This window comes from Centroberyx affinis, unplaced genomic scaffold, assembly GCF_046629955.1.
Source record: "Centroberyx affinis isolate AG114_WGS23_722 - 3 ecotype Tasmania unplaced genomic scaffold, CSIRO-AGI_Caff_v1 ptg000309l_1, whole genome shotgun sequence".
NCBI lineage: Eukaryota > Metazoa > Chordata > Actinopteri > Beryciformes > Berycidae > Centroberyx > Centroberyx affinis.
Genome location: NW_027278986.1, coordinates 312,326 through 324,469, shown reverse-complemented (window position 1 = coordinate 324,469; position 12,144 = coordinate 312,326). Strand labels below are relative to the sequence as shown.

The 12,144-nt window shown below is 40.6% G+C and overlaps 1 protein-coding gene across 1 annotated transcript in view; it reads left to right on the top strand.

Moving 5' to 3' along the window:
- The window catches only part of ptgfrnb (prostaglandin F2 receptor inhibitor b), an 80,113-nt gene extending 70,969 nt beyond the window's left edge, over positions 1-9,144 (top strand). Inside the window, exons 12-15 of the mRNA XM_071515114.1 lie at positions 5,346-5,532; positions 7,692-7,810; positions 8,637-8,687; positions 8,873-9,144. Coding sequence (XP_071371215.1) covers positions 5,346-5,532; positions 7,692-7,810; positions 8,637-8,687; positions 8,873-8,985 — 470 coding nt within the window. The 3' untranslated portion in view covers positions 8,986-9,144. The remainder of the gene's footprint in view (positions 1-5,345; positions 5,533-7,691; positions 7,811-8,636; positions 8,688-8,872) is intronic.
- The last annotated feature ends 3,000 nt before the right edge of the window (positions 9,145-12,144 follow it).

Sequence of the window (12,144 nt, the reverse complement as noted above, 5' to 3'; positions counted from 1 at the left end):
TGAAGACAGTGGAGCAGATAGAAGAGAGACGAGCTGTGGAGGGCTGCAGATACATTGATTTGTAGAACACTTCATCCCCAAATTATAAAGACTACCAGCTGTCCGTGAATTCATGGTGAGAAATATCCCAGAACACGAGTTTCAGACAACGTAAACACTACTACTTCTTCTGTTACTACTTCCATGTTAACAAAGCACGCTACTGCCGTCTAGTGTTTTGGTGGAGTACTGCACGATCACCAACGTGAAATCATAAATGCTGTCACCGGCGTACCCTCCCACCTGGCGTGCCTCCCCGCGTTGTTGACGGAGAAGTCTAATTCACGCTTTAGAGGAGACCAAAGCATTGAAAATACTGAAAAATAAAGGGCGGAGACGCGTTCAGAAAAGCTTCCTATGTGATTCAGACCTACAGAACGTGTGAAATGCCTTCCATAGAACAGCTAGCCTAACCAAAGAACTCTCTTTTTTCTGAGTTTATCTATAGATGCCCTGTTCCGGAATGTACAAAAAGTTAATAAAGTTAAAAAATACTTCCAGGAAATGTATGTGTGCCCTACCAGGGTCCTCACTGGTCATTGCTGGAACATCATGAAATTTTGAGAGGTTGCTTGACTTTCAAAAGGAGTCACAAATAGGAATATAGCAGAATGGATTTTCCAACTTGTCTCACACATTCATCATTACATTAGATGGTTTTCAGCCCAACTGGAGTGGGAAACGGACTGAAAAACAACATTAACAAACCAGGAAGGAAGACTTTTTTAGGTCATGGGAGCACTTGGGCTTAGTTATGGAAAGTCATGGAAAAGTCATTTTCATTTCATAATGCTCTATAATGGAAGGCACAAAAATGCTACCAAAAATGGTTCAGGATGTTAATGGGCAAATCGGCCCTCCCTCATTGTCAGAACTTTACTCATCAGATGATTCTGGTCAGCGAGTCTGGAGGGAGTGTGTGTGTGTGTGTGTGTGTGTGTGTGTGGTCAGTCGACCCTTACAGCGATCACAGCCTCCCCTCGTGTCGCTTCCTGTTTCCTTTTCTCTTGTTGGAAGGAGCGCTTGGCTACTTGTCTTCGCCTTTTGCTGTCCCAAACTATCTTCATCACCACCATCATCATCATCACCATCACCATCAATTTGGTCAGATTTAACAGCGAGACCAGAGGCATTTACCCCCATTCACTTCCTAGTGTCCGTGAGGAGCTGGGGTGTTTTGGATTTCTTTCTTTTTTTGTCTTTGACATTTAGCAATAAACTTGGTGGTGTTTTGTTAACTTTTTTCCCCCTTAAAAATCTGAAGTTAACATGAGTGGAGGAAGGCATCTTTTCCAATTATTTTTCTACCAAATTCTGTCGTTAAACGTAGGAATGGGTACATTTCTCTCCTGATTTTGAAGCCTAAATTTAGTTTGCCTACCAAACTAAATTTAACAAACGGATGTTAAATAATTTATGATCCATGAATAAAATGTGAGTACAGTCCAGTACAACAATTTAGCATTCGTAAATAGTTTATGAAGCATTTAAACATGACTTGTTGATGATAAACAATTTATACATCATTAGAAAAAAAAATGTCAGGTTTATTTATGGCTTCCTAAAGAAGCATTTGTAAGTCTAACTACAATTAATTATGTATTAGTAATAGCTATTGTGCACTTATGAAGCAAATATAAAATTTTAACTAATGTCATGACTAATGCCGTACAACTCATTTGCAAATGTTTGTCATATGATTTAAATATAATGGTTAAAGTTTATAAATGTTCCAAATCAGTATCTGATTTGAGAATTGGTCCTGTACTAGTTTTTCATTCACATCAGGTGCAGTTAAAATCTTTCTACTCTTGACTTGCATAAAATTCTCTCAGAAATGACAATCCCTGTTAAAATGTAGTAATATCTAGATATAGTTTGCCATACGTTTTACCAGAACATCATGGTCCAGATGACTTTAGATAATGCTCTGTTTGTACTAGGGTTTGAGAACTATGGGGTTTTGAAGGCCAGTGCCGATATGTTTGGATTGAAGCTGCCAATATTCAGTATCTTTAAATTTGACCATTTTCAAGCCAAAAAATCACATCCTCAAATTCTTCTAGAATTGAGAATTTTGTTGTTTTCAGGGTTGAAAAGCCTAAACAGCATTTAGACTATGGAACACTAAAACTGAAATCGAACTGAAAAACTGAAAATAGGATGATACCACCACTACTACTATTACTGCTACTTTACTACTACTGCTCCCATTACTTATGCTGTCACTACTGCTACTTCTGCTACTGCTGCTACTACTACTGCTTCTACTACTACTGTTACTACTACTGCTACTACTACTACTACTACTGTTACTGTTACTACTGCTGCTACTACTACTGTTACTACTACTGTTACTAGTACTGCTTCTACTACTGTTACTGCTACTACTACTACTACTACTACTACTGTTACTACTACTGCCACTACTACTACTGCTTCTACTACTACTACTACTACTACTACATCTACTGCTGTTGCTACTACTACTGTTACTACTGCTACTACTACTACTACTGCTTCTACTACTGCTACTACTACTACTGCTACTACTACTACTACGTCTAATACTACTGCTACTACAATTACTACTAACAACATCTTCATTCGTACTTGTGTGGAATCTGATCAAAATGTCTTATCAGTTCAGGTTAAGGTCTTCCCATAGACAACCAGTGGAGTATTGATCAATTCTACAATAAATATGTAATCAGTCAAACTGCATCATATCCATCATATCAGAGGTGGACCCCACTGACTGGACCAGATGTGATTTCTAGTGATGTTCTACTTGAATATTAAAGTCATGAGGGAAGAGAGCGAGAGAGAAGTTCAAATGTGTATCTTCCTCTCCTTCCATTCTCCTTTCTCCTTTCAACACATTCTTGTTATATTCTCTCTATTGTCTACGTCTTCCTCCTCTCGTTTCTGTATCTCCATCCCTCATTCTCTTTTTTCTCTTTCTTTTCATGATTGTTTTTTCTTCATCATTTGTCTGTTTCTCTGTTGCCGCTCTAAAATGTCCTCTATATCCTTCTCCCTCTTCCTCCTCCTCTATTTGTCTCATAAATCACAGAGGATGACTAAGGCTCCATGGGGTTTTTATTGTAGCGCTTCACTTGTGTGTGCGCGTGTGTGTGCGTACATGTGACTGTGTGTGTGTGTGTGTGTGTTAGTGACTGTTTGTGTGTGTGTGAGAAAAAGAGAGCAAGTGTGCATGCTTGTGTTTTTGTGTTTGTGTGTGTATACGTGCACGAGTGTGTATGTGTGTGTGACTGTGTGTATACGTGCGTGTGTGTGTGCTTGTGTGTGTAGGAGGTACAGTGCTAATAGTCCCTCTCTCCCTGACAGACTAATGACTAGTTAGTGCTTCTCTGTCTCTCTCTCTCTCTCTCTCTGTCTCTCTCTCTCTCTCTCTCTCTCTCTCTCTCTCTCTCTCTCTCTCTCTCTCTCTCTCTCTCTCTCTCTCTCTCTCTCTCTCTCTCTCTCTCTCTCTCTCTCTCTCTCTCTCTCTCTCTCTCTCCTCCTCTATTTCTTACTGTCTATGACTCTTGCTCGCCCCCTTTCCAAAGATTAGATGTATTATCACTCATGCTCTCTCGTCCATGTTTTCTTTCTCCTTTCATCGCTATTCTTCTTTTCATGTCGCTCGTCCATCTCTCGCCGTCCTTTTTTGTCTTCCCTCTCTCCATGGGAGAAGAAACGACAGCCTGTGTGTGGTGTGTGTGTGTGTTTTAACAGAGTGATAATGGAGTTGTTATGGGAGTCTGAACTGATTCTTCTGGTTTACATCCTTTGTTCTGTTGTTGTCACTGCATTTGATGTGAAATTGGGACTGCATGAGACACACACACACACACACACACACACACTGTCTAGCTCCCATTCCTCTCTCTCTCTAAAATGTGATAGGCAACACCTTTATTTTAAATGTCGTTCATAAAGAATAATATGATCATGACAGTGTTATAAGGTTGTTAAAAGTCACAGATTTACGCCTGGAGACTCTGCTCATATGAGTCATATGAGTCAGAGTCATAATGCCTTATAAGTAATCCATCAACTCAACATATTGAAAGTTGCTTATAACAACTTCATAACTGTATCATACCAGATACATAATGCTTTATACATTATGACACTTTCTGATGGGAGTATAATGTGATTACTATATCTACGATATATACTGGTTTATTTTATTAGAATGCAAAGCATTTCTAGTGTTACCTATTTACCATGCTTATATATATTTTTTATTACAATTATTGTATGAGGATGATGATGATGATGACTTATGCCTATGTATCATTATTGGTTGTGACTTGATGACTTGTGTCCCTATGCTGGTCGTTGTTATATTTTGTAATGCAGTGTCAGCAATGTCTTTAATGTTTCTAATGTTGCTCATTTGTGTGCATGACAAATTCCCTCCGGGGCATTAAAGGTTTCATTCATTCATCATATCATCATACATTATATATATTTATATATCCCATGGTATCCTTATATATCCCCATGGTATGCACACATATAAGCATTTCCCCATGGCATATCCCTATGGCATATATATAAGCATATGTAACACTAGTGCATTGTGTTGCATATAAGCATCAGAAAATCACATTCATTTTAATGCCATGTTATTAACTATACAGTTGCCACAAAGTGTTCAACCCCCTAAAATGTGTCCACATTGTGTTGATTATATCATGCTCTGATTATAGGCTAATAATTGTCATGCACGTATAATGTGAAGATAATTAGCTGTAGCAGCTGATATAATAAGCATCAGATAATGTAACAAAGCGTCACTCAAAGCAGTTGAGAATGTACTAAAACTGTTGGAATCAATTGCCAGATAATGTAATAACATCTTCAGCAGCATTTTAAGTTATGATAAGCAAATAGCAATAGGATACAGCAAAGAAAAAGAGAGATAAAAAAATAAATAAGAATAGTGAATGGAGGATTTTAACCATAACACAGCCAACAATTCCAGCATGTCAAGACCATAAGTAGAAATGTTGAAATGACAGTATAAAAAATATGAATTACAGCATTATGAGGGCATGCAAAATAAGAGCAGTAGAATATACTATGACAAAAATTGATGAAACAATATGACGATGTACCAAAAAAAATATACAGATTATATGAAGAAATATGAAGAAAACAAATCTACAACTTGTATACAGGATGTGCAAATATGTGTGTCATATTCAGGTTTACTAAACTAAACTTCGACTCTCTCTCTCTCTCTCTCTCTCTCCCTCCCCCCTCTCCCTCCCTCGCTCTCCTCCATCCAGATGACCTGGCGTACGAGGTGCGTTGGTTTTTCACCAGGCTGCGGGGCGGAGACACCATGTCCCAGCTGGCCAGCCTCGACCGCTTTGGCGTTGTGAGGAAAGACGTTCGCAACTCGTCCAGCGACATTTCAATAGAACGCAAAGACACACACACCTACATGCTGAACATCCACGGCACTCAGGACAGGTTAGTATTTGTGTGTGTGTGTGTCTGCTGAACTTTCTTTGGTTGGTGAATTTCTCTTTTTTTTTTGTTTTTTAAAGTACATTTACATGCACATCAGTATTCATTCAGGGCGTTTCATTAACCGTCTATGGTTAAATGTGGGAGTTAAGGGAGTGGAGTATGAGGCTCGTGCACGTGCGTTACCATTTCACAATTATTGGGATTTATAAAGGGGGAATTGTGTGGAATCTGATCATGTCCGTATGTACTTTTCCTCTTTTGTGCGCATATGACCCTTTAGTGTGGAATCACAGTTTTACAAATGAGGCCCTAGGAAAGGATTAGGCAGAAGAGACACTACCAGAAACATGAAGTAGTTTGGCCTTGAAACAACCCAGGTTCAATTCCCGCCTGTTTTCTGTTGTGAGTGAAGTTTTCGTTTTCAAGCTTTTAGATATTTCAGATGAGCAACCACTAGATTTATCGATTGTTGTACAAAGTCTCCCATCACCCTCCGCCTTCACTTCCTATAGAAACAGCAAAAGTGGTCCCTGCTAGTTCTAAGCAGTATGTTATTTTTATATCATATTTTGTGTAAATTTTTCCAGACTCCTACACAAAACTGCCAGACTTGGCCGCACATCATCTAAGATTACCTACCATTTAGCATTAGAGCTGCTACATAATTCGAAATAATATTGTATTGCATGACAATGCAGATGTAGATATGATCATTTTTTTTACAAAGTTGCTTGAACTATATTTTTCTAAGCAACGTTAACAAAACTGTTTCTCTTGAGGATGGCTTTTCTGTAGTTCAACTTTTTCCAATGTGAAATAGCTTATAAGAGTAGACTAATATGAGGTGATATGAAAGTTTATATACCATAATTTTGCTCTTTAAGACATTATTTGAACCTACAGGAAATACACTTTAAGCAATCTCCCAACCCCCACACACAAAGAAAATGAAATTAAGCAAAATTTCACATCTAGCCATGTTCCCTCCAGTTTGCCATGTGCTAGGCCTACATAAAGTTGGACTTGACATGCAGACACACACACTAAATATCTAACAGGCTTTGAATAACCTTTTACAACTTTATTTAGTTGTTAAATTGTTCACATTATATGTTGTCATATCGACAAAGGTAGAAATAATGTCAAGTTATGGCTCAATGTCTTTAGCCGTGTTGGCCTGAGCAAATGTTTGCTAGTATGTGGTTAGCTAACCATCACTGTCTTGTTGTTAACACATCTGATTTGCACTACCATATTTAGTAGAAACTAGTTTTAGCATGTTAACAATAACATCAGTTGCTTTGCTAAATTAGCTTGCTGATTAGCTAGCTAAAACTTACCTTGCGAGGCAGCTGGATTCGCGAGATCACGCTCACGCGAGAATCCATCTTGCCAGGCTTCAAGTTATGCGTTTGTGGCTGAACCACAGCGGTGCGGACCAATCAGCGTCCTGTGAGGGCAGCTGGGGGCGTGGCTTAGGTGTGACGACAGCGAGGAAGCGACTGTTCGTTCACAACAATGGCGGCTCCTAAAGAGGCTAGAGTAGATGCTGCTGTAACATCAGTTATTTCTGAACTGCAGAGTATTTCTTCATTGAAAGAAGAGCAAAGAACGGCACTGAAGGCTTTGCTGGATGGAAAAGATGTTCGCTCTTCTCCCGACCGGCTTCGGCAAGAGTTTGTTTATATGGTTCCTTGAGCCGATTGGTTGAAGTTAGCCTGTGATAGATGGTGATAGACAGATGGTTCATCCAATCACCTGCCAAGTATTTTTTGAAAGTGCCTGCCCTTTTCCAAACAGTTTCCAAGGACGACTTCCCAGATGGTTCTGTGTAACAAACCATCTGGTGCGTCAGGTTAAGCTAAAACAGCCAAAACCAGCAGTTTGTTCATGTTAACTGAGCTGACTCTTCTCAAGCTACAACTCAGAGTGTTTTGGAGTAGAGACTAGAGCTAAAGACAAGACTAGTTCACTGTGTCACAGTAACCTACATTTGGAAACAAATCCACCTTATCAGACGATAACAGTTAGATAACATCACTTATACTTACTGAATGGATTTCTACAGCAATTTTTTCAAGTACAGTATGTCTCTTTTTCTAACCTGTATTCTCTATCAGTTACAAGGTCTGTGTTTTTATGTGCTTTGTGGGTTCCAGTGACAGTGGGGAGTACCATTGTACTGCAACTCCATGGTATCTGTCGGCCTCAACAGGAGCCTGGACTGAAGCTGGAGAGCTGACTTCATCACGAGTCTTCCTCACTGTCCGCTTCGCTGGTGAGAAGGGAGTGTTTGTGTGTGTGTGTGTGTGTGTGTGTGCGCGAGTCAGGCCTGGATTCAGTTTATTTTCAGTTCAGTCAATTCAGGAAATTTTACCATGCGGCTGGTCGAAGGCAGGATCTGATACAATGGCTTCCTCCATCTAAACTGAACAAAAATATAAAAGCAACATGCAACAGTTTTGAAGATTTTACTTGGTTACAGTTCATATAAGAAAATCATTTGAGAGAAATTCTGGGCAAAGGAGAAATGCTCAGTAACAGGGATGCAAACAAACAAAATACGCTTTTTATGGAAAATTTATGGGATATTTTAACTCAGGAAACATGGGACCAGAACTTTACATGTTGCATTCATATTTTCAGTATATATACAGTCCAAGTTCACCATTTCCTCCAAGGTCCCTTACAAAAAACGCAAATTCAAAGCACGTGTACTTCTGTAGGACACGTTGCTTGTGCATGTGAAATTAAATTTTCACACATTAAACACGTAACTACTACTAACTACATGTGGGGAAAAAAACCCACTTCACCTGTGAATTGAAATTTTCACATCTATTTTTGTATTTTCACGTGTCTTGCAGTTTGCGCTACACAGTAAAATTGGAGGGCATCAATTCATTAAAGGAAGAACAAATGAATGAGAATGTTACAGACTCTGTCAACCTTTTGATATTATTCAATTTAAAGCGAGTTGACCTCAGCCCTGGTCTATGTGTGCAGTTATGCATTATCATTACTAGCATGTATATTGTCTATTATTTGCTCATATGTTACACTTAAATTGATCTCTCTCTCTCTCTCTCTCTCCATCCATACAGTATGGGACTCCCTAAAGTTACCTCTCTTGTATGGAGCAGCAGCCTCACTAGGTAACATAACAATAATAAATAAATGATAATTAATGAGAAGAGATAGTAGATGTGACACTGATTAATAATTGCTGTATTTTCAGGTATGGGTAGTATCATTAGTAGTAATAGTAGTCATTGCAGCAGTGGTAATATTAGTGGCATGGTGTCTGGTACGGTGTTAACTTGGTTGTCTGTATCTACAGGTGTGGGTCTCTTCTCTCTGGTTCTGGGCTTGGTTTGCGCCCAGTGCTGCTGCCGCAACACCATGCACACCCCGCGCTCCCGCAACAAACTCATGGACCTGGAGATGGACTGACACACGCTTTCCCCCTCACACACACCCTACAGCGCTCACAGGAAACACCACACACACACCAAACACACCCTTGTAGACGATTTCTGGGACACCCAATTGTTCCCAGCCGACGGACGATGGGAGTAACTCGACGCGTCGCCGCGGAAACGGAAGCCCCCCCCCCCCGGCCGACCGATCGCAGTGCTTCAAGAGGTGCGCGGAACTTTTTAAAACGCTGCAATGGAGGAGCGCGGGAACATTTTGAAACGCACCAATGGGAAAAGAGCCTTTGAGACTTCTGCTTCTATGAAGATCTGTGGAGCTTCCAGGGACTCTAGCAAGAAATATATACCCCCCTTTAAAGGATGTGACACTGGGGACATGTAAGACCATAGCACTATCAGAAACTCTGAATAATCCCGAGGTTTATGTTTTATTTTTTTTGGGGTGGGGCCGCCATCACACAAGTAAAGGAAATAATGTGAATAAAGGACCACTCAACTGAACTGCGACATGCTTGAGGACTGCAACTGTAGGGGTAAGAAATGAAGCACTCAGGCTAGACTGGGTCACTTGGCCGCTATGCTTTTTTTTTTTTTTTTGCTTTCTTTCAACGCCAAGACGCTCCCTGCCTACTGCAGCCATTCTGCATCCCTGATGGTAATTCAGCCCGAGGACACAAAATGGCACAAGGAAATCTATGAAGTCCCACTGAATCTTGATTCACCGCCCGCTGGCGTACCCCCCCCGGCGAATTTTCTTTTCAGGAACCGCAGAAAATTCAAGGGGTGGCCGGAGAGAATGAAGTGGCGTTTCATTTTACAGTGTTCGAGGCCTCCAGTGTCATATCCCAGACCGACGCCAAGTGAGCTATAACACTGAAACACATGGCCGACGTCTGCTAAAGTCGTTCTGTATTTCCACTGAACAGGATGCAACCTGGATCCAGTTTTGACGGAGGCCTTGGAGGAACAGTGGAGTTCATATGTGCGACAGAAGTCACCTAAAAAAAAAAATAAAAGTGCTCCACGTGCTTTCCACATAAGAGGTATTGCACTACAACTACCAACCCAGAGTATTCCTACCTTAACGAGTGGATAATATTTACCTTTATTCTCAACTCTAGTTTTTTGAATATGAGAGATTTTGAAATATGAGAGACATTTTTAAGCTTTACAAGGAGATATGCAGTTTGTGTGTGTGTGTGTGTGTGTGTGTAGTACATATTGTACTTTGCCAATATTTGAACTAATTGAGGTGTGCTTGGTTTAAATGGCCGCATCAACACTTGAAGAGCCTCAAAAGGTGGTGACATCGAGCACTCCTCTTGGTTTTTTTAAATATTCAAAAATGTATTCAGCTAATATTTTGCCCGAGTCTAGTGTGTGTTTTGTACAGTGTGAGTGCTGTATTATGTGAGACAGAAAGAGTCCTGTGTGTTCTGTGTCACGGCTCTTCTTCCTGCATGTACTGTACTGCTTTCTCTCGCCAGGATGATGTCACTCATGAGCGGCAGAAACCTTGTCCGGGGTTACCCTGCGCATCTTAATGACATCAGAGTCTTTTAGGTCCAGATTTTTTTTTTTAACCCAACCATCACTCCTAACAATCTACACTCCCTCATTTGGATTTAGGCAAAATTTCACCACCGCTTCTCATTGTGCGTTCACGCTGCGAGAAACATGGTTGATGGGTCACTCTGTTATGACAGCGGTGCCAGAGGCTCATTGCATCCATGTTGTGGTCTAGTGCAGTGGTTCTCAACGTGGGGTCCTGGGACCACCAGGGGTCCTTGAGGGGGTTCCAGGGGGTCCCCAGCAAATTGATTAATTGTTAAACTTCACCATTATTTAATTTACAAGAAGTTAATGCAATTCGAGAATGTAGGTAGAATGAGTATTTTGATCATAGTTTCACTGTTATCTCTCTACCTACAATACAGATAGTCATGGAATTCTGACAAAATCATATCTAACAATAAAAGTATTCTCAGATTTGGGTCCGAGAGACAAAGTCTCATCAAATGGGGGTCCGTGGCACTAATATGGACTAAATAAGGGGTCCTTGATATGAAAAAGGTTGAGAATCACTGGTCTAGTGCAGCTACTAAGTTTTGAATTAACATAGCTAACTGGCAAGCACTAATTAGGTAGTGTTAATTGAAAATAAACAGAAAAAATAACTTCAGAGCTTACCATCGACCCCAAGGATGGATGCACTTACCAGGCCTATTGTTCACATTGGTAGGGAAACAAGGTAACACGAAAATCTGATTGGCTGTTGTCTAGTGACTGCAAAAAGTTAAGCTGTGGCCAACTTTTCTCAGCCGACAGAGTTTCTTTGGCTGCTCCGCTCTGTTGGAAAGGAATGGACTTTGCGATGACTTGTGGATCGTGTTGCTCGCAATGTGAACGCACAGTCAAGAGTTCCAGCAATAAGCAGCGGGATCCACGTGGTTCCCGGTTTCTAGTCGTGTGAGGCTGTATTTCCCTCGCAACTGCTCGGGTTTGGCTGCGGCTTCGTTTCAGATGTATTTTTGAAATTTTGAAAAATGCTGTTAGTAGTGTGTGATCAGAACTTTATCAGCAATATAAGGCTTTAAGTCAGGTCAGACGTAAAGCTAACACCCCTCGGGCTCAGTTCAGGACAGAATTTTTTCAGGTTCAAGATGGGCTCAAAATGTCATATCTGAGTTGAGATTGTACATTGCACATTCAAACCGTGCCGATGTCACCTCTTACTGGGTGGCACAAAACTGCCCCAAAATCCATCTGGCCAAGCACTCTGGTTTCATTCAACTCAGAACACATGGACCATATCCTTACATGTCTCAGACTTATTATACTCTAGGGAATTTTCGAGTTACGCAGATGGACAACACCTTCAGCAACAGGCACTGAGACGGAACAAGTCCAGAAAAGTTTGCCTGTGTATGACAGCCTTTAGAATCGCAGCACTGGTCTGATAATAGCTCTGGTAAGTTCATTCAAGTCACGTTTTCTCCTTTGAGAAAAGTAGTAGCTGCTTTGGGATTTTGACAATTTTGCACCAGGTTTGCACCAGTTTCACTTGAAAAAAAAAAAAAATCTAAATTAAGAAGTGTGATGTTCCTGCAGGACACCAGTGACATCCTAGATCAGCGCTGCCATTCTCAAATTAGTTACACAATCGGATGCTGAC